Here is a 26,421-nt window from a genome sequence, read left to right on the forward strand (position 1 = left end):
GGCATCTCAACAAAGGATTTTTTCCCCAGGGCAGGAATTTATCTGTTTTGTCTCCTGCCAAATCCTCAGTGGTTAGAATAATGCCTGGCACATAGTCATTCATCAATAACTATTAGTTGAATTAATGGAAAACAGAAAAAGTAGGGTATTGATGCCTGTGAAGTGAAGGTGGGCATAGTAAGCTGAGTATAGTTGGGATGGCAGTGGAAACCATGAAGCATGCCTAATCAAGGAAGCCTAAGCCTCAACAGGCTCACTGGACTCTTGGTTCAAATAAGGAAGAAATGGAGCAAAATTAATGGACATGCACATAATGCTTGAAATATATCATTGAAAATCATATATAGAAGCACCTGGGTGGCACAGTCAGTTGAGTGTCTGCCTTCATCTCAGGTCATGATCTCAGGGTCCTGAGATGGAGCCCCACTTGGGCTTCCTGCTCAGTGGAGAGTTTGCTTCTACCTCTTTCTCTGCTCCTCCCCTTCCTCATGTGTTCTCTCTCACTCTCTCAAATGAATAAATAAAATCTTAAAAAAAAAAAAAAAAGAAAGTCTTAATTAAATGGCTATGAAACTAAAGATTTTTTTACCATGTCTTAGATCTACTGAACCATAATTCCCATAAAACATAGATTCATTTGTTCATTTAGTCATATAACAAGTATTTGTGGATACCTGTTATTTGCCAGGCACCAGGTGGGTCTCCAGTTATACAGTAGTAAATAAAACAAACATGCACTTTGTCAACCTGAAGCCTACAACCTGTGGAGGAAAAAGTCATTAAAGAAAGAAATTCATAATTATATATGCAGTAGGGTTATGAAGAGTGTAGTGATTGAGATTAGGAGTAGGGGCTCATGAAGAAGGTGGACCTCATATGAGCTGTCACAGTAACTCTCTGAGGGGGTAGCATTTAACCTGGGATCTGCAGGGTGAGAAGTCATGCTTGCAGAGAGTTGGGAGTGGGTTTGCAGAAGAAGATTCCAGGTAGAACAGCATGTACATAGGCCTTTGAAGAGGCAAGTGGCTTGTTCCAGAGACTGAAAGAATGGCCATGTGGCTAAAGCCTGGTGTATAAGAGAAGAGAGATACAAGAGGAGATTTGAGAGGCAGACAGTGTGATAGGCATGCAATATTGTGATGCTTGTATTTTTTTTAAGATTTATTTATTTATTTATTTGAGAAAAAGAGAGGGAAGTCGAGGGGAGGGGCAGAGAGACAGGTAGAGAAAGAATCCTCAAGCAGACTCCCTGCTGAGCGCAGAGTCCCAAGCCAGGCCAGGCGGGCTAGACATAGGGCTCCATCCCAGGACCCTAAGATCATGACCTGAGCAGAACCAAGAGTCAGCCAGTGAATCAACTGAGCTCCTTGATGTTTGTATTTAAAACACAACTTCTGGAACAATTTATGTATTAAAGTGAAGGAGTCTGCCTTTTCCCCATTTTTACTTACGGCTTCTACTTCCTCAAATTATGCTTTATTCCACCCCTGCTCCCACCACCCACCTCTGCTGCTCTTCAACCTAAACTTTTTTGTTAAGATTTTATTTATTGATTTGAGAGAAAGAAAGAGAGAGAGCATGAGTGGGGGAAGAGGCAGAGGTAGAGGGAAAAGCAGACTCCCCGCTGAGCAGGGAGCCCCATACTGGGCTGAATCCCAGCACCTGGAGATCATGACCTGAACTGAAGGCTGACTGCTTAAGCAACTGAGCCACCAGGCACCCCCAACTTGACTCTTACTAAGGTAGCCTTTCAGCTTCCACTCCAATTATAAACTGCTTATTCTCTGTATTTCCCAATTCTTGGAACAGAATCTGATGAATGCAGTTCATTTTGTACCCACCCACCTCATAGGTCGCTAGTCAGCCTATAGGAATAGGTTGGCTTGAGAGGTGCCCACCTCTTGTCCAGTCAATTGTGTCTGGGTCATGGGGGAAAGTGGTCTCCTGGTCTGTGTACAACTGTCACTTCAGTCAAGGCTGTGAACAGGGCTACAAGTGCCATCTTTAGTGCCCATCACCCAGTTACCCCATCCACCCACCCTCCTCCCCTTCTGCAACGCTTTGTTTCCCAGAGTTAGGAGTCTCTCATGGTTTGTCTTCCTCTCTAATTTTGCCCCACTCAGTTTCCCTCCTCCTTCTCCTTATAGTCCCTTTCACTATTCCTTATATTCCACACATGAATGAAACCATATGATAATTGTCTGTCTCCAATTGATTTATTTCATTTGACATAATACCCTCCAGTTCCAACCATGTCAAAACAAATGGTGGGTATTCATCCTTTCTTATGGCTAATATTCTACTGTATATATATATATATATATATATAATATATATACATATTATATATTATATATATACATATATACCACATCATCTTTATCCATCCATCTATCGAAGGACATTGTGGCTCCTTCCACAGTTTGGCTATTGTGGACATTGCTGCTATGAACATTGGGGTGCAGGTGTCCTGGCATTTCACTACATCTGTATCTTTGGGATAAAAATCCATAGTGCAATTGCTCGGTCATAAGGTAGCTCTATTTTTAACTTCTCGAGGAACTTCCACACTGTTTTCCAGAGTGGCTACACCAGCTTGCATTCCCACTAACAGTGCAAGAGAGTTTCCTTTCTCCACATCCTCATCAACATTTGTTGTTTCCTATCTTGTTAATTTTAGCTATTCATACTTGATGAGATGAGCACTGGGTGTTATACTATATGTTGGCAAATTGAATTTAAATAAAACATTTTTTTAAAAAATTTTAATGCAAATTTAAAAGAGTATATATGGATGGGTGTATTCACTATTCCATGTATCTTTGCTATAAACTTCTATTGGGAAGGAATATGTCTGCTCTTTGTGAAAAACTGAGACCCTTTGCTTAGGGAGAAAGAGACCTCAATGAAACATGGATCTTCCTGGTGGAAGTCTGAAGAAGGGTACCTATGGCTCCTCTCTCTATCACCTCATGAGGTCTCACTTATCTATTCGTGAGAGCTCAACATTCCCTGGGTCCTGTTAGGCCCAATCAATGCTCCTTTTTATAATAAACATTTTTCAGTACCCCCTTCTGTCTTAAAATAAAATTCATAAATATTTTAACCTATCTACTCACATAACTGCAAGGAAAAAAATCAAATTAAGCCCTAACTATAATATAAAGGAGAAAAAAGACTATTTTTATAATCATATGTATTTTGATGTGTAAATATACTTAAAGACATAATGAAATATATCAGATATTGTACCTAAATGTAGCATGAGTGCAGAAACTACAAATGCACGCTCAAATGTGTGTGCCATATGCACAATTCAAATATGACCCCAAGTGTTTGCTATCTGTATCCTGACTTTCCACAATGGTAAACAGCTTGGGTAAAGTTCTAACCAAAACAAAGTATAATCATTCCTTTATTTGCACAATAATTTCATTCCAAAAAATTCAATATGCAAAAAAATACTTGCAAAACAGCCTTAGATTCTAAGCTCAGATAATTATGAACAGTTTTCTCACCTACATAAATGTCGAGCGGGACATTTGAATTTTGTTTGGGAAATGGATCAATACTTCATTTTCCAGGACAGTCACACACATTGCATGCCATGCTGCATCCTGACGCCCCAACCTACTAAATTCCAGTAAGAACTCCTTTAATTTTCCGAAGAAAAAAAGGAAAAAAAAAAAAAAAAAAAAGCTACCACCAAATTCCAAAACTCACCCCTAGAGGGCAGTGTCTTCCCGTTAAGAATCATCGTCATTAACAGTCCTTTCTCCCTGTAGCTATTTGTGAGACAAACGGAGCTGCCTCATAAGCACAGATAAGCTACTCAACTAAGTGTGCTCAGAAGAAAAGAGACAAAGAGAGAAATGAGTTGTTTTGTTTTGTTTTGTTTCGATTTTTTCTTTCTTTTTTTTTTTTTTTTTGGAGATTTATTTATTTGAGAGAGTGCGAGCACGTGTGTGCGAGCATGTAGGGGGGAGGGGCAGAGGGAGAAAAATCCTCAGACTCCCTGCTGAGCACAGAGACCCAACCGGGCTGGATTTCAAGACCCTGAGATCATGACCTGAGCCAAAACTAAGAGTCAGACACTTAACCAACTAAGCCACCCAGGCTCCCCTTCTTACTTTTTAGAACAACCTAATTTTGCCTTTCTGAACGTCATATAGAAGCATTCAGTATGTACATCTCTTATATGTCTTCTTTTGCTTACAATAATGTTTTTGAGATTAATTCATGTTGTCTCAGTATATTGTTATTGTTTATTGTTGTTAGTATTGTACTGTATGGATGTAATTCATTTTATCCATTTACTTGTTGAACATTTCGGTTGTTTCTAGCAATGGGATATTAGAAATAAAGCTGCTATAAACGGGGTACCTGGGTGGCTCAGCAGTTGAGCGTCTGCCTTCAGCTCAGGTGGTGATCCTGGGATGAGTCCTGCATCAGTTTCCCTGCGGGGAGCCTGTTTCTCCCTCTGTCTATGTCTCTGCCTCTCTCTGTGTGTCTCCATGAATAAATAAAATCTTTTTTTTTTCAAAAAAGCTGCTATAAATATTAATAGAGAAGTCTTTGTATACATATATTTCTATTTAGTTTTGTAAGTAACTGCAACTGTTTTTCCAAAGGGATTGTCTGTGTTACATTCCTATCAGTGAGATATTAGCATTCCAGTTGCTCCATATCTTCACCAATATTCACTTTGGTCCATTTTTTCAATTTTAATCATTCTGGTGGGTGTGTAATGGTATTCCATTATGGTTTTAATTTGCATTTCCCTAATACCTAATGATTTTGAACATCTTTTCATGGGCTTATTGCCCATTTGTATACCTACTTTTGCAAAATGTCTGAAATATTTGCCCACTATGTTATTAGATTGTCTTTTTCTTTATGGTTTGTAGGAGCTCTTCATATATTCTGGTAATGAGTCCTTTGTCAAATATATGTATTGCAAATATGAGCTATAGTAGTCCAAATAAACCAGAAGAATCCCTCCTGGAGCCAGTGGCTGTGTACATGAAAGATGGGAATTGCCTCGATTCCCATACAGGAAAAAGCACATGGCAATGAAGGCATCGCACTGTGTTGTGTGACTCCATTTGGAGAGATATTTATTTTTTATATAAATGGCCCAATAAAAGATACTGCATAAGGTATATAGTCTGTGGTATCATTACAGCAGTGCATGGTGACAGATGGGAGTTACACTTGTGGCGAGCACATCATACCCTATAGAGGTGGTAAATCACTATGTTGTACACCCTAAACAAATGTAACATTGAGTACCAACTATACTTCAATTAAAAGATAAATAATAAGCAGTGCCTAGCTGGCTCAGTCAGTGAAGCAGCATGCAACTCTTGGTCTTGGGGTTGTGGGTTTGAGCCCCATGTAGGGGGTAGAGATTACTTTAAAAAATGAAATCTATAAACAAATAAAATACATTTTAAAAAATAAGTATTTTTCTATTTTTTTTCAAGATTTTATTTGTTTATTTGAAAGAGAGATTTTATTTATTTGTTTGTTTTTCAAGATTTTATTTATTTATTTGAGAGAGAGCGAGAGAGCACAAGCAAGGGGAGTGGCAGAGGGAGAGGGGGAAGCAGGCTACCTACCTAGCAGGAAGTCCCACGCAGGGCTGGATCCCAGGACCCCAGGATCATGACCTGAGCTGAAGGCAGGTGCCCAACCAACTGAGCCACCAGGGTATCCTTATTTTTCTTTTTTTTAATAAAGGAAAAGAAATATCCCCTAAACATAACCAGTAACCTCCTTTGGTGTATCTCTAGAGAAACCTGATATGTTCCATTAATGGAAGAAAGTTCACTCTGTATGTGAGTCTCCAGAAAGATGCCTTCCTGAGCCATTGTCAAGGATAATTTGGACCATATGTGATTGTAGCCTGGCTCTCAGACTTAGAGGTAGCCCTGGTACAATAAGCAATTCCATTCAACACTTTGCCATTGAAAACCCAGGTGGGGAAGGGAGTGCAGAGTCACCAAATCTTACCCTGAACCCCTTATTGTAACTTACTTGTTCTTTTTTTTAAGATTTTATATATTTCTTTCTTTGAGAGAATTTGAGAGCACAAGTGGGGGGCAGAGGCAAAATGAGGGAGAAGCAAACTCCCCACAGAGCGGGGAGCCCCATACAGAGCTCGATCCCAGGACACTGAGACCATGACCCGAGCTGAAGGCAGATGCCCAACTGACTGAGCCACTTAGGCACCCCTGTGACCCCCTTGTTCTTTTTCTTTCTTGTAAGCCCAAAGAGATCCACCTGTCAGTGGAACAAGAAAGTCCTCTAATCTCTAATAGAAGAATCTCTATGAAAATGCATATATATATACTAATACAATATATATTATGTATTAATGTATATATGAATAGTATATGCACTATATATAATAGTATACACACACGCAGCTTTATGACTTCTAAAAAATATATAGATATCTCCATACTGAGAAAATATGTTAACGAAAACTAACACAGAGTAGCATATGACTCTTGATCTCAGGGTTGTAAGTTTAAACCCCCGGCTGGGTGTAGAGATTACTTAAAATCTTTAGGGGCACCTGGGTGGCTCAGTTGGTTTGTTGTCCCACCCTTGATTTAGGCTCAGGTCATGATCTCAAGGTAGTGAGATGGAGCCTCATGTTGGGCTGCTGCTCAGCAGGAAGCGTGCTTAAGATTCTCTCTCTCCCTCTCTCTCTACCCCCTGCTCATGCTCTTTCCCTTCCTCAAATAAATAAATGAATCTTTAAAAATTAAAATTAAAATCTTTTTTTAAAAAGCTAATAGAGATTATAAGAATGGTAAATATGTTGAAGCTCATCTATGTTTTTTTTTTTTTCCTACAATGTGTTCTAACCATTCTACTCAGGTAATAAAAATTGGAAAATTTTTTTTAAAATTGGAAAATTTTAAGGAAATTTTCTAGGAGGCATTCTAGTGTTAAAAATCTTGTTTTGGAAGGCTATCTAAGCACATATGGAAATGCTCATGGTACATTGGTAAGCAAAAACAAAACAAAACAAAAACAGGACACCAAAAATTATGTGCAATTTTATTCCTTTTTATTTGTAAATCATATTTAACATAAATTTTATTGGTGGGTATTTCTGTGTAGTGAAAATACTGATGATGTTTCCTTTCTTATTTGTGCTTCTGCTTTCCAAGTTCTTTCCAATGCACATATATTACTTCTACAATTAGAAAAAGAAATGTTATTTTAAAAGCACAAGTAAGGGCAAACCTGGAAGATAAAATAAAGTTCCAGAGGACCAGAGCAGAGTCCCAACTCCACCATTTACTGAGTGTATGACCTGAAGAGCTCGCTTCACTAAGAGCTTCAGTTGCCTTCTAGAAAAGAAGGGGATTATAGTGCCAGGGCTATGAGAATTAAGTGAGATTAGGTATGTGAAGCAGTTGGTACTGATATTATTGTCATCACTAGCTCAGCCATTCAATGATGCTTTGGGGAATGAATGTTTGTTCTGAAATGGTACTTCTGAATGCCAATGCATAGCAAAAATCCCTTCTGTAGCACTGCCCACCCCCCTGGCTCATCTGGCCTACCTCCAGGGACAGGGAACTCTCTTCTTCCAAGAGCTTCCCCTTCACCATGGCCTGTCCTACCAATGTGTGGCTATTGTTCTATGGAAGAAGCCTTGAGCTGAAGTCCAAAGATTTTTTTAAATTATTTATTTATTTATTTATTTATTTATTTATTTATTTATTTAAGAGAGAGAGAGAGAGAGAGCATGAGCAGGGGGGAAGGGCAGAGGGAGAGGGAGAAGCAGACTCCCCCCTAAGCAGGAAGCCCGACATGGGGCTCCATCCCAGGACCCTGAAATCATGATCCCAGTGGAAGGCAGACGCTTAACTGACTGAGCCACCCAGATGCACCTGAAGTGCAAAGATTTAAGTCCAAGTCCCAGCTTTGTGCCTCAGGAGCTGTCTGGCTTTGGACAAGGCACTTTCCCTCTCTGAGCTTGGGAGCCTCATCTATGAAGTATCTCAAGGAACCTTCCACTCTAGAATTGCCTCATCTCCTCGGCCTGTTAGGTGCACCCATACCACTTAGGAGGTGGGATATAGGCTTAGGTGATGGTCTGCTAGCTAGGGTCCTGGGTAGAAAACAGCCCTGCACATGTGAGGTGTGAGCTTCAAAAAACAGTCTAGACTGTTTGGTCTTAGTTCAGCCCTCAGAAGGGTGATAGCTGCCTCCAACATGAAGCTCTGAGAGAAACACGGCATTGCTTCTGGACTATTCCTGCCAAAAACGCATAAGTTGAATTCAGTCACAAGGAAACATCAGACAAACTCAAACTGAGGGACATTCCACAAAATAACTGGCCTGGACTTCTCAAAGCCTTCAATGTCATGAAACACTGAAAAACTGCTCCAGGTTAAAAGAGATCAAAGAAACTTGACAGCTGAGTGTATGCAATCCAGAGGCTTTGTTTTGCTGTAAAGGACTTTTTTGGAATAGCTGGTAAAAGCTGAACAAGATCTGAAGATTAGACAATAGAATTTTGTCAATGGGAATATCCCGAGATTTAGCATTGTACTGTGGTTATATAAGAAAATGCCAAAAAAAAAAAAAAAAAAAAAGGAAAGAAAGAAAGAAAAAAGAAAATGCCTTTGTCTTTAGGAAAAACCCACTGAAATATTTAGGTATAAAGGGGATCATGTCTGATATACAAATAAATACACACACATATATTTATAATTTTATATGCACATGGAGAGCAAGAGAGAAGAAATGATAAAGGAAAAGTGGTAAAATGTTAATATTTGGAAAAACTGGGTGAAGGATCTATGAAATTATTTGCATTGTTCTTGCAGATTTTCTGAAGTCTGAAATGTGTGGAGAAGAAGGACACTGATGTACCTCTTGCTCAAGAGAAGAGACAGCTTTACTGAGCACTTACAAAGTACCAGAGGATCTCCTCTGACCCCACGGCAACCCCAAACAGGGCTACTATGCCCATTTTGTAGAGAAGGATTCTGACATCAGACACAGGAAGTGACTTGCCCTGTTCACACAGCCTGTGGCCTGGACATGGCAGAGCTGGTGTATGAGCTTGAATCTAACTCCTCACTCCTAAAAATCATCACCATCTTCACTGCAACAAGGTCACAGACTCCCTCACACCATGCCTGGGACTGAGCAAGGAAAACATAGCTTCTTCACTCTGTAGAACAACAGAGAGGAGAGGGGTTAGAGTGCAGAACTAAATTTAGTTCATTCCAGCTTAAAACTTGGTCTAATTCAACAACTTAAATATTCTCTTGAGGTTTCTTGAATTCAGAGAGACTTAGGATCTTTGGTATCATTGCTCAGGCTTCCAGATTCCTCCTCTCCTCCTCTCTCCTCCCAAACATGGCGGCTGCTAGCTGGGGGTGAGGAGATTCAATGATGGGCTGGCATCTGCTGGGATCTGCATGTCACTGAAAACAGCCACTGGTCTTCCAGCTACAGCTGGTTCCTGGTGAACTGGTCTGGCCTTCTGCTGACTCATTGAGGCCTGGTGGTGACACTGGCTAACAAACACCACCTCACCCATAGCTCACCACGGTTCTGTGGCTGGCTCTGGGGTTCTTATCTTATCCTCTTCTTAGGCTCCCAACACCAAGCCCACCTCATCCCCATCACATTGGGTCCTAAAACAGGGCCACTGGCCATCAGTTCAATGTCTAGATCACTCAGAAATGAAGGGGGGTACAGAGGCAGATCTGATACAAAGGTGGTATGCTTTGTTACTGAAACAATTCAGAGGGACGCCTGGGTGGCTCAGCGGCTGATGTCTGCCTTTGGCTCAGGGTGTGATCCCAGAGTCCTGGGATTGAGTCCCACATGGGGCTCCCTGCATGGAGCCCGCTTCTCCCTCTGCCTATGTCTCTACCTTTCTCTCTCTCTCTCTCTCTCTCTGTGTGTCTCTCATAAATAAATAAATAAAATCTTTTTTAAAAAATAAAAAATAAATAAAACAATTCAGAGCTGGGACACCTAGGCAGCTTAGTGATTGAGCGTCTGCCTTTGGCTCAGGTCATGATCCTGGAATCCTGAGATGGAGTTGCGTCCTAGGATCAAGTTCTGCATCAGGCTCCCCAGTGGAGAAGCAGGGAGCCTGCTTCTCCTTCTGCCTATGTCTCTGCTTCTCTCTGTGTGTCTCTCATGAATAAATAAAATCTCTTTTTAAAAAAAAATTTTAAATTAAAAAATTCAGGGCTTCCCTCCTGGTTGGTAAAAAGTCATTGCCCAAGACCCTTCAGCATCCCCTCCTCCACTCCAGCTGCCTCTGGCACATTCCCAGGTCCCTCTCATACCAGAAACCAAAAGGTTAACACAGCAGGTAGTCTCCAAGACTCTGCTCCAGCCCTGAGGCTCACTCAGCATCCCTCCAGATGTGAAGTATTTTGAATATCATCTTCTTAGCCAGGCCAAGCAGGGTCCTCTCTCTTGCTCCAAGACTACCTTGAATTCTCTGAAAAGTCTCAAAGGACAGTGGATAAGAACCCCTCTGTCCTTGGTATTCCCTTCAATTTATTGAACATGCCTGCCCCTTTCTGGGGCCCAGGAGAAGGTGGGTTAACACTGGAGGTCTTACCCATCTCCCTTTCCCCACCCCCAGGCCATGTCTACCATACAGGCAAATGCATTCTTCCCAGCCTCCTGGACACCATGTGACACAGCTCTAGCCAACGAGAAGGAGCAGAAGTCGGCTGGGGAGCGGGGCGTGTTCCAGGGCAGTGTTTGCTTTCTGTAAAAGTGAGAAACCAGCTCAATCCAACCCTCCCCCTGCTTCCTGCTTTAAACATTGACAAAGTGCCTGAAGTTTTCATAGCCATATGTGACCCCAACAGGATCCCAAAATGCTTGCCCTGAGGTGGTTGCTGCCTAACTCCAGATAAACCCCTGCAAGGTGAGCTACCTACTGCTCTGCCAAACTACTCCTGATGCAGGGTAATTGGTATGAGCGTGTCCGCCTCCCTCCCTGACTCTGCTCATGTTTTCTCGTGCCCACAGTTCCCTGGGCCTGGCCGAGGCCGACTTCTCCTCTCTCTGCTTTCCCCATGTGTATGAAAACTGCTTTCATAAAATCCTGTGGTCTTTTCTACCTGGCGGGCCTTGAAACGCTAAAACAGGAGGTAAAGGAACATAAGAGAAATCCTTTCGCTCTGAAGGGCCTGCCTTTCAAAATGACAAAGTACATTAACTCTACCATTATTAATCCTTACTATATTGAACTCATTATTATTATTAACTCACACGGTTACTATTAACTGTAACTCTCTTTTTGCATTCCTTCTGTGGAGTCCAAATCTCCTGATGTTATAATGTATCCCCATTTATGGATGAGAAGACCCAGAATGTTTATGGAGGTAATTTTTTTCAGAGTTGGACTGACCAAAAGAAATAGGAACTGGCAGGCCTGGAAGCATTTACAAAGGTCTTTAATACCCACTCTCTCCCTGGGCACCTCACCTCCCTCCACCAACCATCCCTGCATCCCTCCCATACCAGGACCTTGTCCACCCCCACTTCCCCAGCATGAGGGTGGCAGGGTGGTGAGCAGGCAGCAAGAGGAGACAGCCAGCAGCAGGTGTTTCTTGGAGAGTAAGTGTGCCAGCCCCAGAGCCAGCTACACATATTCAGGCTTGGAGGACAGAGGCCTGCTTCCATAGGGGAGACAGCACAGAGAGGCATCTGGGCACATGTGTAGGTAGGTTTCTTGCCTCGTACAGTAAGTCCGGCAGGCCCCTTGGCCCTTCCAGCACCGCTTAAATTCACTTCTCCCTATGCAGAGGAAGACCATAGGTCACAGAGCAGCCCATGGGTTGTTGCAAGTTAGACCACTGTTCCCAGGTTTTTTCCCTTGTAGATCAAGGGCTAGGCCATAGGTCACAGATGAGACCACTGACCACAGTACCTAATGTAGGCCACAGTACCCACATTAGATCACAAGTCACCGGTTAGCTCTCTGGTCTTTTGTTAGCTCTCTGATCATTACACTGGGTGACTGGTCATACAACAGCCTACAGCGCATAACTTAGGCCACAGGACATGAACTCTGATTACAAGCCAAGGGTTAGACCAGATGTAACAGACTATACCCCCAGTCACAGATGAGACAACTAGTTACAAATGAGCCCACAGATTTCAGTCCAGGTTAGCCCACAGATTCCAGGTTATACCACTGATTACAAGTTAAAAACTAATTTCCTTTCTTTCTTTCTTTCTTTCTTTCTTTCTTTCTTTCTTTCTTTCTTCTTTCTTTCTTTCTTTCTTTTTTTTTTTTTTTTTTAGATTTTATTTATTTATTTAGAGAGTAAGCAAGTGGGAGGAAGGCCAGAGGTAGATGGAGAGAGAATCTAAAGCAGACTCCATGCTGACCACAGAGCCGACATGGGGATCAATCTCACGACCCTGAGATCATGACCTGAGCCAAAATCAACAGTTGGACACTTAACCAACTGAGACACCCAGCTGCTCCTAGAAATAATATCTTGTCCAGATTAACCCAACCCCCCGCCCAGGTACACTCTAAGCACTTTTCATCACAACACTATACAATTATAGTCGATCTTATTATGATCCCTATGATACAAGGTAAGGAAACTGAGGCACAGAAAGGTTAGCAAACTTGCCCAAGATTACAGAGTCATTAAGGAGCAGAGCCAAGATTCAAACCCAGGTAATTGGGTTCTAGAGTCCACACTCATAACCATGTCATAAACTGCCTCCCCAACTCAGGGATCTGTTTAATGTTAGTGGAGGAATTTCTAGCCATAGGCCATAGGAAAGGTAGGGCTCTGGAGGAACAGATCCTGTACCCCTTCTATAGGTCTTCGGTCACAGCATGCAGATTCTCCTTCGTTTATTCATTCAGCAAACATGAGACATTGGTGAACAAGATGGGCCATGGTCCATGCCCTCAAGGAGCTTCCAGAAAGAAAGGCAGTTGAAACTCTAGCAAATAAATACAACAGTAGAGTTGTGGTAACGCCCCGGAAGGAAACCATCAGGATGTGGTGATAGCCAATTAGGGCAAGTCTGCAAATACGCAAAGAGAGGCTCACTCACTCAGGCAGGCCTGTCTGTTACAGCAATATTTCTAGATATGACCAGATGGGCAGAGAGTAGCTCTGAAGAACTGTGGCTGAGTGGGAAGTGGAGGGGAAAGGCTTCCCTTCCTCTCCCTGGATTAAAAGAGATACCATGGCGGTGCATAGGTGGCCCCATCAACTGGGCGTCTGACTCTTGATTGGCTCAATCCTGATCCCTGAGTTGGGCTCTGGCCTTAGTGGGAAGTCCCCTTAGGGTTCTCTCCCTCCCTCTGCCTTCCCCACCCTGCGTTCTCTTGCTCTCTCTCTCTAAAATAAATAAAAATAAATAAATGCCTTGTTTTTTTTAAATATTTTATTTATTCATGAGAGACACAGAGAGAGAGGCAGAGACACAGGCAGAGGGAGAAGCAGGCTCCATGCAGGGAGCCTGGTGCGGACTCGATCCTGGAATTCCAGGATCACACCCTGAACCGAAGGCAGACGCTCAACCACTGAGCCATCCAGGCGTCCCACATAAAAAATTCTTTAAAGAGAGAGGGAGAGGGATGCCTGGGTGGCTCAGCGGTTTAGCACCGCCTTCAGCCCAGGACCTGATCCTAAAGGCCCAGGATAGAGTCCCACATGGGGTCCCTGCGAGGAGCCTGCTTCTCCCTCTGCCTGTGTCTCTGCCTCTCTCTCAATCTGTGTCTCTCATGAATAAATAAATAAATCTTAAAAAAAAAAAATGAGAGAGAGAGGGAGAGAGATCCCATGGAACTCTCACAAGGGGCCGACCCATAGGTGTTATTCCACCTTGTCACCCAGCCAGCCTTCCATCCTGCCAAGGGAGAGAATCTTAGGAGATAGACCTGGCCTCAAAACCTCTACAAGGCAAAGGATCCACAGCCTGAAGAAGGTGTGTGTATAGAGGTTGACGGCATGGTTTGAACCCAGCTCAGACCAGCATGCAGATTCATCTAAATCCCAGCTCTGCAGATTCATCCAAATCCCAGCTGTGCCATTTCCCAGCTGAGGGATCTTGGCCTCGAATTCCTCATCTGTATAACTCCCTTTCAGAGGACAGTTATACTGGCTTGAATCATTTTAGCACAGTGCCTGGCACAAACTAAATGCTCAATAAACAGAAAGTGAGATTATTGGAATGACAGCATAGAGGGTGGAACAAGCAGAGCCAAACCTCTCATTTTATAGATCATTTAAGGAAGCGACTTATCCAACTTTTCCTAGCCAGTAAGTGGTGGGTTCTGGAACTAGAACTCAAGACCCTGACTCCCAGGTGAGGGCAGTTCCAGTAACTACTCTTAATGCATCATCACATTTTGACCTTCCAATGAGCCTGAGACCAGAGTTGCTATTTTCTCCTATATGAATGCATCCCCCACCACTCATGTCTTTGACTTCATGTTGCTCCACTTCTCTCCTGGTATACCCCTATTCCAGCCATACTGGCCTCCTCACTGCTCCTCAGACACATCTGTCATCTGTCTGCTTCCTGCTGCCTGTAAAGATCGTCTTAATATTCTCACTGGAGTTAGATCTCTGCTCAAATTGACCTTATACAAAATGGTTAAGATATCTGAGATTGACTTCATAACCAGACTGGTTTGGGGAGTCTGGGTGGCTCAGTTAGTTAAGTGTCTGCCTTCAGCTCAGGTCGTGATCCCAGTGTCCTGGGGTCCAACTCCGTGTCCCCCCAGTGGGAAGACTGCCCCTCTTTTTTTCCCCTTGCCTCTCCCTCTGCTTGTGCTTGCTTGCTCTCTCTCTCTCTGTGTCAAATAAATAAAGAAAATCTTAAAAAAAAAAAAAAAAAAGGACTGATTCAAGTTGACAATTGTTGAGGTTAGGTGACGGGTACATGAGGGCTTTTAATATTATTTTTTAATTTATGTTTGGTATTTTCTAAAATAAAAGATCTCTTTTAAAAACTTACATCATTACATTATTCTCTGCAGAATTTACATTTTTCTACAATAAACTTTAAAAACTCACCTTGTTCTTTATCCTCTCTACTTTCATGTAAATTTCAAGTTTTTCAAAATAAAAAGTTAAAAAACAACTTATACAGGGCCTCCCCCAACCATCCCCATCAGCTCCCATCCACCCTCCCCCACATACACACACCACACTAACACCTTCTCCTGCTTCTCTTCTTCTGAGCACTTACCCTGACATATTATGTGTTTATCTGGTTTTATTCTGTCTGAAATATCAGCACCGTGAAAGCAAGGACCTTGTTTTCTTTCCCAGCTGGAACCCCAACAGTTGTAATAGGGCTGGCACACAGTAAATATTTTTGAAATAAATATTCGTTGAGTGAATCCCAATTTTAAAGATTAAGAAACCAAGGTGCAGACTGATTTAGGAGCAGTACCTCTGGTGCTCAGCAAGTCAGTGGTGGGACCAGAACACAAAAACTGGTCTAGGCCTCCTCTGTCCCCCAGAAGCTGAGAGGCTATTCCTCATTTCTACACATACACATGCATACGTACACACAAGTGGTTACCTGGCTGCATATGACCCAGGGCCAGGAGAGCCACAATGAGCAGAAGCAGCTGTGTCATGGCCACAGGGCTTCTGGGGAGAACACCGAAGAAGCCAGATATACTGAGCTGCCTGTGGCACAGCCTTTATCAAGCTGCAGATGGAGGCAGGAGTGTGGCCAACCGGAGACCTGAGTGGGAGGCTGAGGCTCTGTGATCCCAAGGATGTAGCTGGATCTCAGCCAGCAATGTGGGGAACTGCTCAGCCATACAGCAATTGAGCTGCAGATCCAAAGCTGGAAGTGAAGCTAAGTTGCCTCACTCCTAGATGATATACATCATGACATCAGCCACAGCCCGCCTTGTGAGTAGGAAAGGGTTGCCCAGAGGGTCAAACCACAGAAGGAAGCCAGGTGTGAGGGGATTCAGTGTCGGTCCAGAGCCCTGCGGGGGCTGAGCTCAGCTACAGGCCACTGTGGGAGTTGAGTTGCTCTGGGCTGGACACCTGGACCCCCTCAGCCATGACAATGAGCCCCACTCACAGGTACAGCTTGGTCTGCATGAACCCACATACATACCTGCCCCAGTCTCTCATGATCTCAAAGGAAGCACCCTGCTCAAAGACCCTGGATCCCTGCCCTTTGGATGGCCAAAATCACAGTTCTCTACAGTCAACTCCCCCTCCAAGTGCCTAGGAAGTTTGTTTTTGTTTCTGTTTTTGTTTTAAGCCTCGGGCAGTGATGGAAAGGGACAGTTGGCTGAGAAGCAGAATCCTGAGTCCCAGGCCCAGCTAAGCCCCAGTGTAATCATCCTTTTAGTGTTGTGTCTGGATTAATTGAGCTAATAATCCAGGAAACGTGCTCAAATCATACCAGCCACAGCCCAAATACCCAGTGAATATTTATCAGAGAGGGAACAGCCATTCTTCCAGGCACAGGAACCACTGCCCCTCCTCCCACATAAAGAGTGCTTAACCTAGAATTTGGTGACTGAATGAATGGGATGCCAAAGTCGGATAGTCAGAAGTCTTTAGTGCAGACTTCCTAGGGTCCCTCGTCCCCTGTAGCTACCTCCCAAATTAATTTCCCCCCTTCCCCATCCAGAGCAGAGTGTCTCCAAATGGGGTCCATGAACTCTGCACGATTACTTAGGCACTTGTTTAAAATGCAGATTCTGAAGCCCTCTCCCAGATCGCCTGAATCCGCTTCCCTTGGAGGTGGGACCTGGGAATCAACGTTCCAGCAGCTCCCTAGGTGGTTTCTGCTAGGGCTAAAGTTGGTGCGCCCTGTGCCGGCGAGGACGCAGAGGGGATCCAGACGCAGGAACTCCGAGGTCCCATCTTTCCTCTCGCGGGTCCCGCACCCCGCCACCGCCACCACCACCCCAGATGAAGGCCTCGCGACAGTGGGTCAACCGAGCTGTGCGGAAAGTCTGTGGGCGGCGGAGGCGTCGGGGCGGGGACCCCGGGGCTGCCCTGACGGGGCGGGGCGGGGCGGGACGGGACGGGGCGGGGTCGCGGCTCCTCCCCCGGCCCGGGCGGCGGGGCGGGGCGGGACTGGCCCGAGGGGCTGCGCGCCGAGGCGGTGGTGCAGCCTGGAGCACCCGGCAGCTGCGGCGGCCGGGGACCCTGGACCCCTCCCCACGCGAGGTAAAGGCCCGTGCAGCCCGCCGCCAACTTCGTTAAGTTGGAGCGGAGTTCGCCAGGCGCCTGCATGGGGGGCTCTGCGGCGCAGGCCGGAGCGAGGGAGGCCTCGAACCCGCGCCCCGGGGTGAGGGTCCTCCGACCTGGGGCCTGGTGGGTTGGATAGCCTCGGACAAAGAACCCTCCCGGGATCGGGGACGCACACTCAGGACCCGGGGCGGGGGAAGCTCGGCCGACTCCGGGAATGGCACATGCGCCCCCAGGCCCTATAGGTCCCTTCCCCGCCCCCCGCCAGGACTCTGTCCTGTCACCAAAACTGGGGCCCCACTGCCTCGAAACCCCCGCCCCCCAACAGCCGCCGGAGGCCGTCGCGCCAGCCTCTCCTGAATTTTTCACGTAGGGGGCGGGCCGGACACGCCGTTCCCATGGCACCGGGGCGCTCGGGTTACAGCCCAGGGAACCCCCAGACTCCCCTCGCCCTCCGGCATACCAGCCCACGCAGTCCTGCCTCTTACCCAGCCTTCGGGAGCTGGGGCAGCGGAAGCGAACCCCCCAGGGGCCCTCAACCCTCCAACCCCGATCTGAAGCTCTGGGAAGAGAAGTGTGGGGAAGGGGAGCACCGGGGCAATTCAGGAGGCTTTCAGAACGTGGGTCCCATGATTCAAATGGGAGGGGCACGTCTGTGTACAGGGGTGTGCGCGTGCTTGTATGGACATCCCACCTCGCTGCTGCCCCTCTGCCTGTCCCTGTCTGTGTGTCCTGGCGTATTGGGTTATTATCCTCGAGGTATAGGAACTGACCTCTGGGTGTGCTCACAGCTTGTGTACTCACCCCTCCCAGCCTGACCTGGGTTTACTCTGGCCCTGAAGCCAGGGAGCCCCCACCCCAAGATGCTGAGCCGCCTCCTCCTGTCATTTGAACAAGAGAAGGTGTGGGAGGAAGTCCTCTCAGAAGCTCACTGAACCCTGCAGAAGGGGCTTATAGGGCCTGGCTCACTGCCCATTCTGGCTTCTTGCTTACAGAAGGAAGGAAGGAGCAAAGCCCCACCCACCCAAGGATGACACTAAACACCCAGCAAGAAGCAAAGACTCCCCTGCGTAGGCGAGCCAGCACTCCACTGCCCCTGTCCCCCCGGGGCTACCAGCCTGGCCTCCTGTGTACAGCACCTACCACAAAATCCCAGCATCCCCGGCTGGGCCAGTCAGCCTCCCTCAATCCTCCCACTCGGCAACCTTCACCTGCCCCCAATGGTTGGTCCTCTGAATCCAGTGACTCTGAAGGCTCCTGGGAGGCCCTCTACCGCGTGGTACTGCTTGGAGATCCCGGCGTAGGGAAGACCAGCCTGGCCAGCCTCTTTGCAGGGAAGCAAGAGCGGGACCTCCATGAACAGCTGGGAGGTAGGGACCCTGTGGGCTGGGCTGGAATGTGGCCAAAGGAATGAAAGCCCTGTCGTCAGGGGCACAAGGCTGCCAAGAAGAGTTGTGCAGCTCACACACTGCTCAATTCTAAAGGGCGTCATTCACATAGACTATGAAGTGAATGACACTCCCCACCCAGAATGGTGCAGGACACAGCCCACACAATGGTCTACAGGAGGGAAATTCCTTGAATAGTGAGAATTTTGCCAATTTCTCATGGATGAGAGGTGTATGATTAATTTCCATGTCATCAAAGAAGCAATTCTGAGTTCCATGAGTCTCAAATGGAAAGAAACAGTAGGCTTCCACCCCACTCCAGCCCCAACTTCCCCTGACTCTCAGATCCTCCTAGCTCCACAGACAACCATCCATGGCCACCCACAACCTGCAGCAAAACTAAGATCTTGCCCAAAATAGAGACTCCCTAGGTTCCCTTATTCCCAAGAGATGCAGTCAACTGCCAAGAGGGTTGGGGGTAGGGAGGCAGGTTGAGGGGAGACAGGGACAGAACAGAGGAAATGAAGATGGGTCCCTATAGGACCAGCGGAGAAGACACAGGATGAGTGGAGAGGGAGGTTGGTTAAAAGCAAAGAGAAAATGAGGACACTGTGGCCAGGCCCCTTCTCTAACCTTGACCCCTCTGAGTGTGAGAACTCTATATGAGAGGTGGGCATATATGCACCTGTAGCTGTGACAGATGAGGAGACTGAGGCCTAAAGAGGGTAATATGACCTGCCTGAAGCATACGCTATGCCAGGGACAGCCCAGCTTTAACCCTACCACCCCACACTCATCAATCAACCAAACTAGCAAAAGGTTTCTCAGAACCTACTATGTGCCAGGTATTATACTGGCAGCTGGGGAGACATGGGCTTCCCATGGAGCTTCTTGACCTGTCAGGAGAGACAAATATCAAACAAGTGTGCTGAGCGCTCCAGCACACTGGAGGGGGTCTGTGACCAGAAAGGGAACTGGGGGGCCATGCCCTCCGCACACCTGCCCCTCCTCCCTGAGATCTGGCTCTTCCCTCGCTTGCAGAAGATGTGTACGAGAGGACCCTCACGGTGGATGGAGAGGATACCACACTGGTGGTCATGGACACCTGGGAGCCTGAGAAACGGGTATGGCACAGCAAGCAGGACTTGGGGGGAGGGGTGCTGACCCTAGGACCAGACCCCTGTCCCCTCCTAGGACATGACACAGCATGGAAATGGCAGAGTCCAGCCTCAGCAGCACCCAAAGCCCATAGCTCCCAAGCAGCCTTTGCAACCAAAGACAGAAGAACCTCATGACCCCAAGTCCTTTTCTCACTCTGCTGATCCCCTCTGCAGCCATCCCAGGATGTGCTTCTCCCCCTGCAAACCTCCATCTCGTCCTCAGCACCCTCATCCCACCTACCTGCCCCACACACTGTGCAGAGGAAGGAGCATTGCACTTAGCACCAAAATCCCTGAGCATAACCACCCCCCTTCTATTTCTTACCAGTTTCGTGGCTTTGTGCTACTGACTCTATCCATTCTGCGCTGAATTCAGTGTTCTCACCTGATAAATGGGTCAATCATTCCTGCCTTCTTTACCAGCTGTTTTTTTTTTTTTTAAGTTCTTATGCAATTTCACAGCAGTGAGCACAGTTTGGAGCATGAAACAATGCTGAACATAGATGAAGAAATGTAAATAATGATCACGTTTATTACTCATAACTTGGTAGCTAGTAAAGGAGGAGACCAAAGGATGTCCTTCCCTACCTCATTCCAGAGCAGGAAAAAAGCATCAGACGGATATGCCCCTGTTGTGCTTTTCTTACCTTGAGGGGTTTTTTTTCTTGCTATACAGATAATACATGCTTATTGTAGAATTTTGAAGAAATACCACCAGAGAGAAGGATGTAAAAAACTCACCTGGGAGCCTATCTCAGTCAGGGGTAGGCCCCGCCCCTAACATGCAGGGAGACCCCACCCAGAGGGTAGGGTAGGAGGACACTGTCAGGTGATTGGCAAGAACACTGACAACCCCAGTGATAGGCGGAAAGGCTAGGGATGAAGAAGCTAAAGTGGCCAATTACTTTCCACAAGGATAAAAGGACAGCTAGGTCCAAATGAGCATGATGATGATGATGATGGTCCTCCTAGCAGCAGCTGGCATTTATGGAGTACCCTCTTGCCAAATGTCAGCCCCTGTGCTAAGCACTGGATATATATTATGATGTTCACTCAAAACAAATACTATAGGTGAGTATTCTGATTCCCGTTCTACTGATAAGGAAATCAAAGCTCAGAGAACTTCAGTGATGTGTCCAAAGTTTTCAGAGAGCAAGTGGAATTCAAATCCAGATCTATAAGCCCCTGAGCCTGTAGTCTTATGCACTAGGACTGTCCCTCTCCATCCCTACAAGGAATAGCACCTTCTGAGCCTTCAGATGGAGTTTTACCCCTTCACTCATTCATTCACTAAGAAACACTAGCTGGGTACGGATCACAGGCCAGGACACTGAAGACCCAGCAGTGAGTAGGATAGACATGTCCCCCGGCCTCACAGAGTTTACAGGCTGGTGAGGGTGGGGCCATTTTCTGAATGCAATTGAAAACTCTATGGGGCGGAGTCCAGCAAACTGAGAAAAGTGATCAGCCTGGGAATCCTTCTTGGGAGACAGGGGAAGAAGAGTACTGGAACTGAAATTCTGTGCCCAGCTGGCTGTATAGCCTTGAGAAAAGAAAGAGAAAGAGAAAAGAGAAAAGAAGAGAAAGTTTTCTCTTCTCCTCTGGCCTTTGGTTTTCCTACAAGTAAAATGGGGAAACTGAACCAGCTTCCCTGGCTGATGATGGTGGAAGCAGTTTCCAAAGAGGGTCCACACAGTAGCTGGAATAAGCATCCATCCTTTCAATAGATGGTACCCTTTGACATCAGAGAGGCAAAATCTGCCAGAACCAGGTAGGTCTTTGGCTCATGCGGTAGTGCCCTAGCTCCCACACTAATAATCACTAGGGTGATTGTCACACTCACCTAGAGAACATAAAAAATGAAATTCTCTGGGGCACCCAAGTGGCTCAGTCAGTTAAGCCCCGGACTCTTGATTTCAGCTCAGGTCATGATCTCATGGGTCATGAGGTGAAGCCCCGCATGGGAGTGCACACTCACTGGGGAGTCTGCTTGAGAATCTTTCTCTCCCTCTCCCACAGTCCCTCCACCCCTATTCGGGCACTCGATATCTCTCTCTCTCTCTCATAAATAAATAAATAAAAATAAATAAATAAATAAATAAATAATCGTTTTTAAAAACCTAAATTCTCAGATCTCATCCCAGATCTAATGAATAAGAACCTACAAAAATGGGGTCCTGCCACCTATATTTTTAATCATACCCCCAAGGAGTCTTACCCACCAATCCATGTTCCAGCTGGCTTCTGTGATCCTAACGTGTAGCAAATCCTTCATAAACATTTGTGCAATGAATGAATGCTCAAGACCCATACTTTCATTCTACAGATGGGGAAACTGAGACCCAGAGGGAGGAAGGAACCTGTCCAGAGTAAGGTTAGAACTCACATCCATCTGATTCAGCCCATGGTTATTTGGCCTGGGAAAAGATCAGTATGGCTGTTGAGAACTTAATCCCTTTGACAGTGTGTTGACTATCAATCCGATGCTTTCCTATTCATCTATATTATTAGGTTATCAGAAAATTCTTCTGGTTTCTTCCCCCCTCAAAAACAATGCCCCCACCACACTAAGTATTTCCTACCCCTGGCCTACTCTCTTCTCCTGCTTATCCTCTCTTACTCCACTCACCGGTCCACTCTTAAGCCCTCTCCACACTCTGCCAGGTTGAGTTCTTCTGACCACCTCCCCTCCAGCCACTTGCTCTTGCCTCTTAATGGAACTTATCACAGGGAATTCTAACTCTCTATTTCCATAGCATCTCTTCCAGACCATGAGCTTTTGGAGATAGGAACTGTGTCTTACTAAAAACACTTAGAAAGTTGTTACCCAGATGGCCCAGTGCTGACCCTGACAAAAGATCACCACCCAAGATGGCATATCAAAATTGCTCCAGTTTTTCCCTTCCTTGTCAAACAACTTGCAACGACTCTGCTTCTTAAAGTGTCCCTGCCTCTCCCACCTCTTCCCTTACACTCCACATTTGCTCCTTCACTTCTCCAACACTGGCCCCAAAAATGTTTCCCCTTGAACTCAGCCTCCCTTCTCACTTCTTTTGTCTTTTTTTTTAAGATTTTATTTATTTATTCATGACAGACACAGAGAGAGAGGGAGAGGCAGAGACACAGACGGAGAAGCAGGCTCCATGCAGGGAGCCCAATGTGGGACTCCATCCCGGGTCTCCAGGATCACACCCCAGGCTGAAAGTGGCGCTAAACCACTGGGCCACCGGGGCTGCCCTTCTTTGGTCTTTTTTAAAGATTTTGTTTATTTCTTTAGAGAGTATAAATGGAGGGAGGGGCAGAAAGAAAGGGAGAGAGAATCTCAAGCAGACTCCACACTGAGTGCGGAGTCCAATATGTGGCTTGATCACATAACCCCGAGACCATGTCCTGAGCCTAAAATAACAGACACTTAACCGACTGAGCCGTTCAGGCCCCACTTTTGTCTCCTAACTAGACTGCAGAAGGCCAAAAGAATTGCCTAGCAAGACTAAGCTGTCCTCAGGAGCCAGACAGAAGAGCTGAATGAACCCTCCTTAGGGAGGGGGAACCAAAGAAATATTTTGTCTCCAGTGCCCTGCCTACAGAAGGAATCAGTGAATGAGAAAATGTAGTGAGGTGTTATGAGCCCAACTTTTCACAAAGAGAAACCGAGGTGCAGAGAGGATTGGTGGTTTTCCCAAGGCGACACAGAGAATAATGGCAGAATTTGTCTCCCAAACCTGTCCAAGTAGAAGCCTCAGCCCCACCACACCCATCAGACCATCCCAACCCCTCCTTTCTCAGACAGGGCCCTCTGGCCAAGAGGTAGGTACCCTTGGAGAATGGGCCTGTGGTCACTCTGTTGCAGGATGAAAGCTGGAGCCAGGATTCGTGCCTGCAGGTGGGCAGCGCCTATGTCATTGTGTACTCCATCGCGGACAGAGGCAGCTTCGAGAGTGCCTCTGAGCTCCGCATTCAGCTGCGGCGCACACATCAGGCAGACCACGTGCCCATCATCCTGGTGGGCAACAAGGCCGACCTGGCACGCTGCCGGGAAGTTTCCGTGGAAGGTGAGCCCTCTACTCCCGCCTCTTCCACTTCCTCTCAGCCTGCTGACACTGCTCCTTCTCCAGTGCTCTCCATCTCAGGGGCTGTCACCCCACCCCCGATCCCTGTCCCCATCCTGCATCTATTTGCCTAAGCCTGAAAGCTAGAAACTATTCTTGCTTCCTCTCCCACTCCCCCAAACCAGTCCCCAGATCCTGTCAGGTCCACCTCCCATAACCCCATGTTCCCTTCCCCCTATGCCCACCACTTCTGCCCTATCCAGGTATCTCCACCTTAGCATGGGCCCCCGTACTTCTCTCTCCCCATTCAATCAGTTCTCCTCGCCAGCTACCAGAGTTTTCCAAAACCAGATCTGACCTTGTCATTACTTTGCTTAGAAATTCCCCATGGCTCTCCCATGCCCTCAGTCAGAGACACTTTATCCACCAGGCATGACAGGCCCTGTGCCTACAAGCTTTCCAAGGGTTTACATCTGGGATCTGAAACAATTATTAGTTCCAAAACACAGTGAGAAAATTGCACATTAAAATTTCACAAAGCTTTAGTCATCTACAAAACACAATATGGTGGCAGCTGAGAACTGCAAATCAAAACGTTTGGTTATATGTGATTTGTATTTAAAGTGGAATGGGGAATATTTGGATACGTTTGATAATATGTGGGATCCATAAAGACCTCAAAATGACCCTTCTCGCAGGGCAAAAATCTAAAAAAAAATATGAAAACTGAGAGCCAGAGAGGGTAAGCCAGTTCCACCAGCCACTAGGGACTAGAACCGAGGCCCCCGTCTCCCAGCCCAGTGGCTTCCTGAAGATAGAAGACCATTTGCTTTCTGAGCAGACATCTCCAAATTCCCCAACATAATCCCCGGGGGAGATTTTGTTAAAACGCTGGTTCCCAGACCTCATCCCACCCTAGTGAATCAGTCTTTCCTGGTGGGCTCGGGAATCAGCATTTTAACAAGCCCCGCCCCGGATAATCCTGATACACAGCGCAGACCCCTTACCTGGCGTGCAAGACCCTTCCTAGCCTCTCTGTCTTTCCAGCCTCCTTCTGCTACCAGTTACCAGTCACTGCCCTGGGGACTAACTCCTCAGAGCCAGGTCTCATGCCTGGCGCCCAGGGCAAGGTAGGACCAAAAGAAAAAGTGCTTGGCCTGGGACTCAACACCCTTCTTCCCACCTTTATGTTCCCCTCTACCTGGCGCACCCGGCCCCGCCCCGCCCCGCCCCGCCCCGCCCCGCAGAGGGCCGCGCCTGCGCAGTGGTGTTCGACTGCAAGTTCATCGAGACGTCGGCCGCGCTGCAGCACAACGTGGCGGAGCTCTTCGAGGGCGTGGTGCGCCAACTGCGCCTGCGCCGCCGGGACAGCGCGGCCCCGGAGCCCTCGGTGCCCCGGCGGCGGGCGAGCCTCGGCCAGCGGGCCCGCCGCTTCCTGGCCCGCCTGACGGCCCGCAGCGCCCGCCGCCGGGCGCTCAAGGCCCGCTCCAAGTCCTGCCACAACCTGGCCGTGCTCTGAGGCCGCCGCCGCCCTAGGGGTGACGGAACACTGGGCTGCATTCCGAGCTCCCGATGCCACCGAGGGGCCACGCCGGCGTCGCCCGGAGTCTGCGCAGTGGGCTGTGCCTGCCGGCTGCCCCGGGGCCGGGAGCATCTTTGGGGCCGCAGCTTCAAGGACCTCACCGCCTCGGGAAGCAGTGGACAGACCATGGGGCCGAAGCCTCAAGCTGGACGCAGAGTAGGGATTTTTATGCGGTGCGAGCCTTTTTGTAAAAATCTTCCCTGTCCCTGGGCTCTGGCCAACTCCCCACAATAAACCAGACCAGAGGGGTATCCAGTCTGAATGCCCAGATCTCGTCTTTTGGGCTCTTCCAGCATCTCCACCTCCCACTCTCCCGTCTACACTGGCCACAGTCTGGGTTAGCCTGTCACCTGGTTCAAGTTAAGTCAGTAAAATCACGGGACCCTTCTCTCAACCACTGGGCATGGCCCCTGACGCCGGTCTTTGAGGGAGACCCAGTGGTGCACAGACAACCACATTCAGTGTGATGACCTCCTATTTTCTCATAAACCCGTTGTTTAGATTATAGATTAATAAAATCCTATCTGGAAGGAATCTCAGCATTCATCCTCACAATATTATAGCTCTTGTTTGTTAAGAGCTGTGTTTTAAACTGTCCCAACTAGTAATTAATCTTCACAAACCCTGTTTACTAATTAGAAAAACAGAGGCGGGATCCCTGGGTGGCGCAGCGGTTTGGCGCCTGCCTTTGGCCCAGGGCGCGATCCTGGAGACCCGGGATCGAATCCCACGTCGGGCTCCCGGTGTATGGAGCCTGCTTCTCCCTCTGCCTGTGTCTCTGCCTCTCTCTCTCTCTCTGTGACTATCATAAATAAATAAAAATTAAAAAAATTTAAAAAAAAAAAAAAAACAGAGGCACAGGACAAAGGTTCATACTCAAGATCACATAGCTGCTATAAGTGAAGTTTTCAGGATTCCAACACAGGCTTGTCAGGCTAGAGTCTGTGCCCTATCCACAATACTCTTGGAGAATGTGACAAAAAGCTATAGAGTCCCAGGGAAATGGAC

The 26,421-nt window shown here is 46.9% G+C and overlaps 2 protein-coding genes across 4 annotated transcripts; one reads left to right on the forward strand and one right to left on the reverse strand.

Annotated features, from left to right (window-relative positions):
* Positions 1-11,454: 11,454 nt before the first annotated feature.
* Positions 11,455-15,849, reverse strand: DEFB124 (defensin beta 124). Its single transcript, XM_072800460.1, has 2 exons — positions 15,589-15,849; positions 11,455-11,814 (listed from the first exon to the last, which is right to left on the reverse strand). Exons 1-2 carry the CDS (start codon positions 15,644-15,646, stop codon positions 11,660-11,662), a joined length of 213 nt encoding a protein of 70 aa, XP_072656561.1. The 5' UTR covers positions 15,647-15,849; the 3' UTR covers positions 11,455-11,659.
* Positions 15,850-17,088: 1,239 nt separating this feature from the next.
* Positions 17,089-25,947, forward strand: REM1 (RRAD and GEM like GTPase 1). 3 transcript variants are annotated; one of them, XM_072800457.1, is made up of 6 exons: positions 17,089-17,213; positions 18,230-18,604; positions 19,664-19,746; positions 22,109-22,156; positions 23,633-23,834; positions 25,079-25,947. In XM_072800457.1, exons 2-6 carry the CDS (start codon positions 18,265-18,267, stop codon positions 25,348-25,350), a joined length of 945 nt encoding a protein of 314 aa, XP_072656558.1. In that variant the 5' UTR covers positions 17,089-17,213; positions 18,230-18,264; the 3' UTR covers positions 25,351-25,947. The 3 variants fall into 3 exon arrangements, with proteins under 3 accessions (XP_072656558.1, XP_072656560.1, XP_072656559.1); XM_072800458.1 differs by having other exon boundaries at positions 17,124-17,334; XM_072800459.1 differs by lacking the exon at positions 22,109-22,156.
* The last annotated feature ends 474 nt before the right edge of the window (positions 25,948-26,421 follow it).

The sequence above is a fragment of the Canis lupus genome, chromosome 26, assembly GCF_048164855.1.
Source record: "Canis lupus baileyi chromosome 26, mCanLup2.hap1, whole genome shotgun sequence".
In the NCBI taxonomy this organism is placed as follows: Eukaryota; Metazoa; Chordata; class Mammalia; order Carnivora; family Canidae; genus Canis; species Canis lupus.

Bases quoted from the DNA above. Each gene is read 5' to 3' on its own strand.
- REM1 (XM_072800457.1), top strand. From the start codon at position 18,265: ATGACACTAAACACCCAGCAAGAAGCAAAGACTCCCCTGCGTAGGCGA. The intron at 18,605-19,663 runs GTAGGGACCCTG...CCTCGCTTGCAG, and splicing joins CCTCCATGAACAGCTGGGAG to AAGATGTGTACGAGAGGACC. The intron at 23,835-25,078 runs GTGAGCCCTCTA...CCCGCCCCGCAG, and splicing joins CCGGGAAGTTTCCGTGGAAG to AGGGCCGCGCCTGCGCAGTG.
- DEFB124 (XM_072800460.1), bottom strand. From the start codon at position 15,646: ATGACACAGCTGCTTCTGCTCATTGTGGCTCTCCTGGCCCTGGGTCAT. The intron at 11,815-15,588 runs GTAACCACTTGT...TCCTCTGCATAG, and splicing joins CCTGGGTCATATGCAGCCAG to GGAGAAGTGAATTTAAGCGG.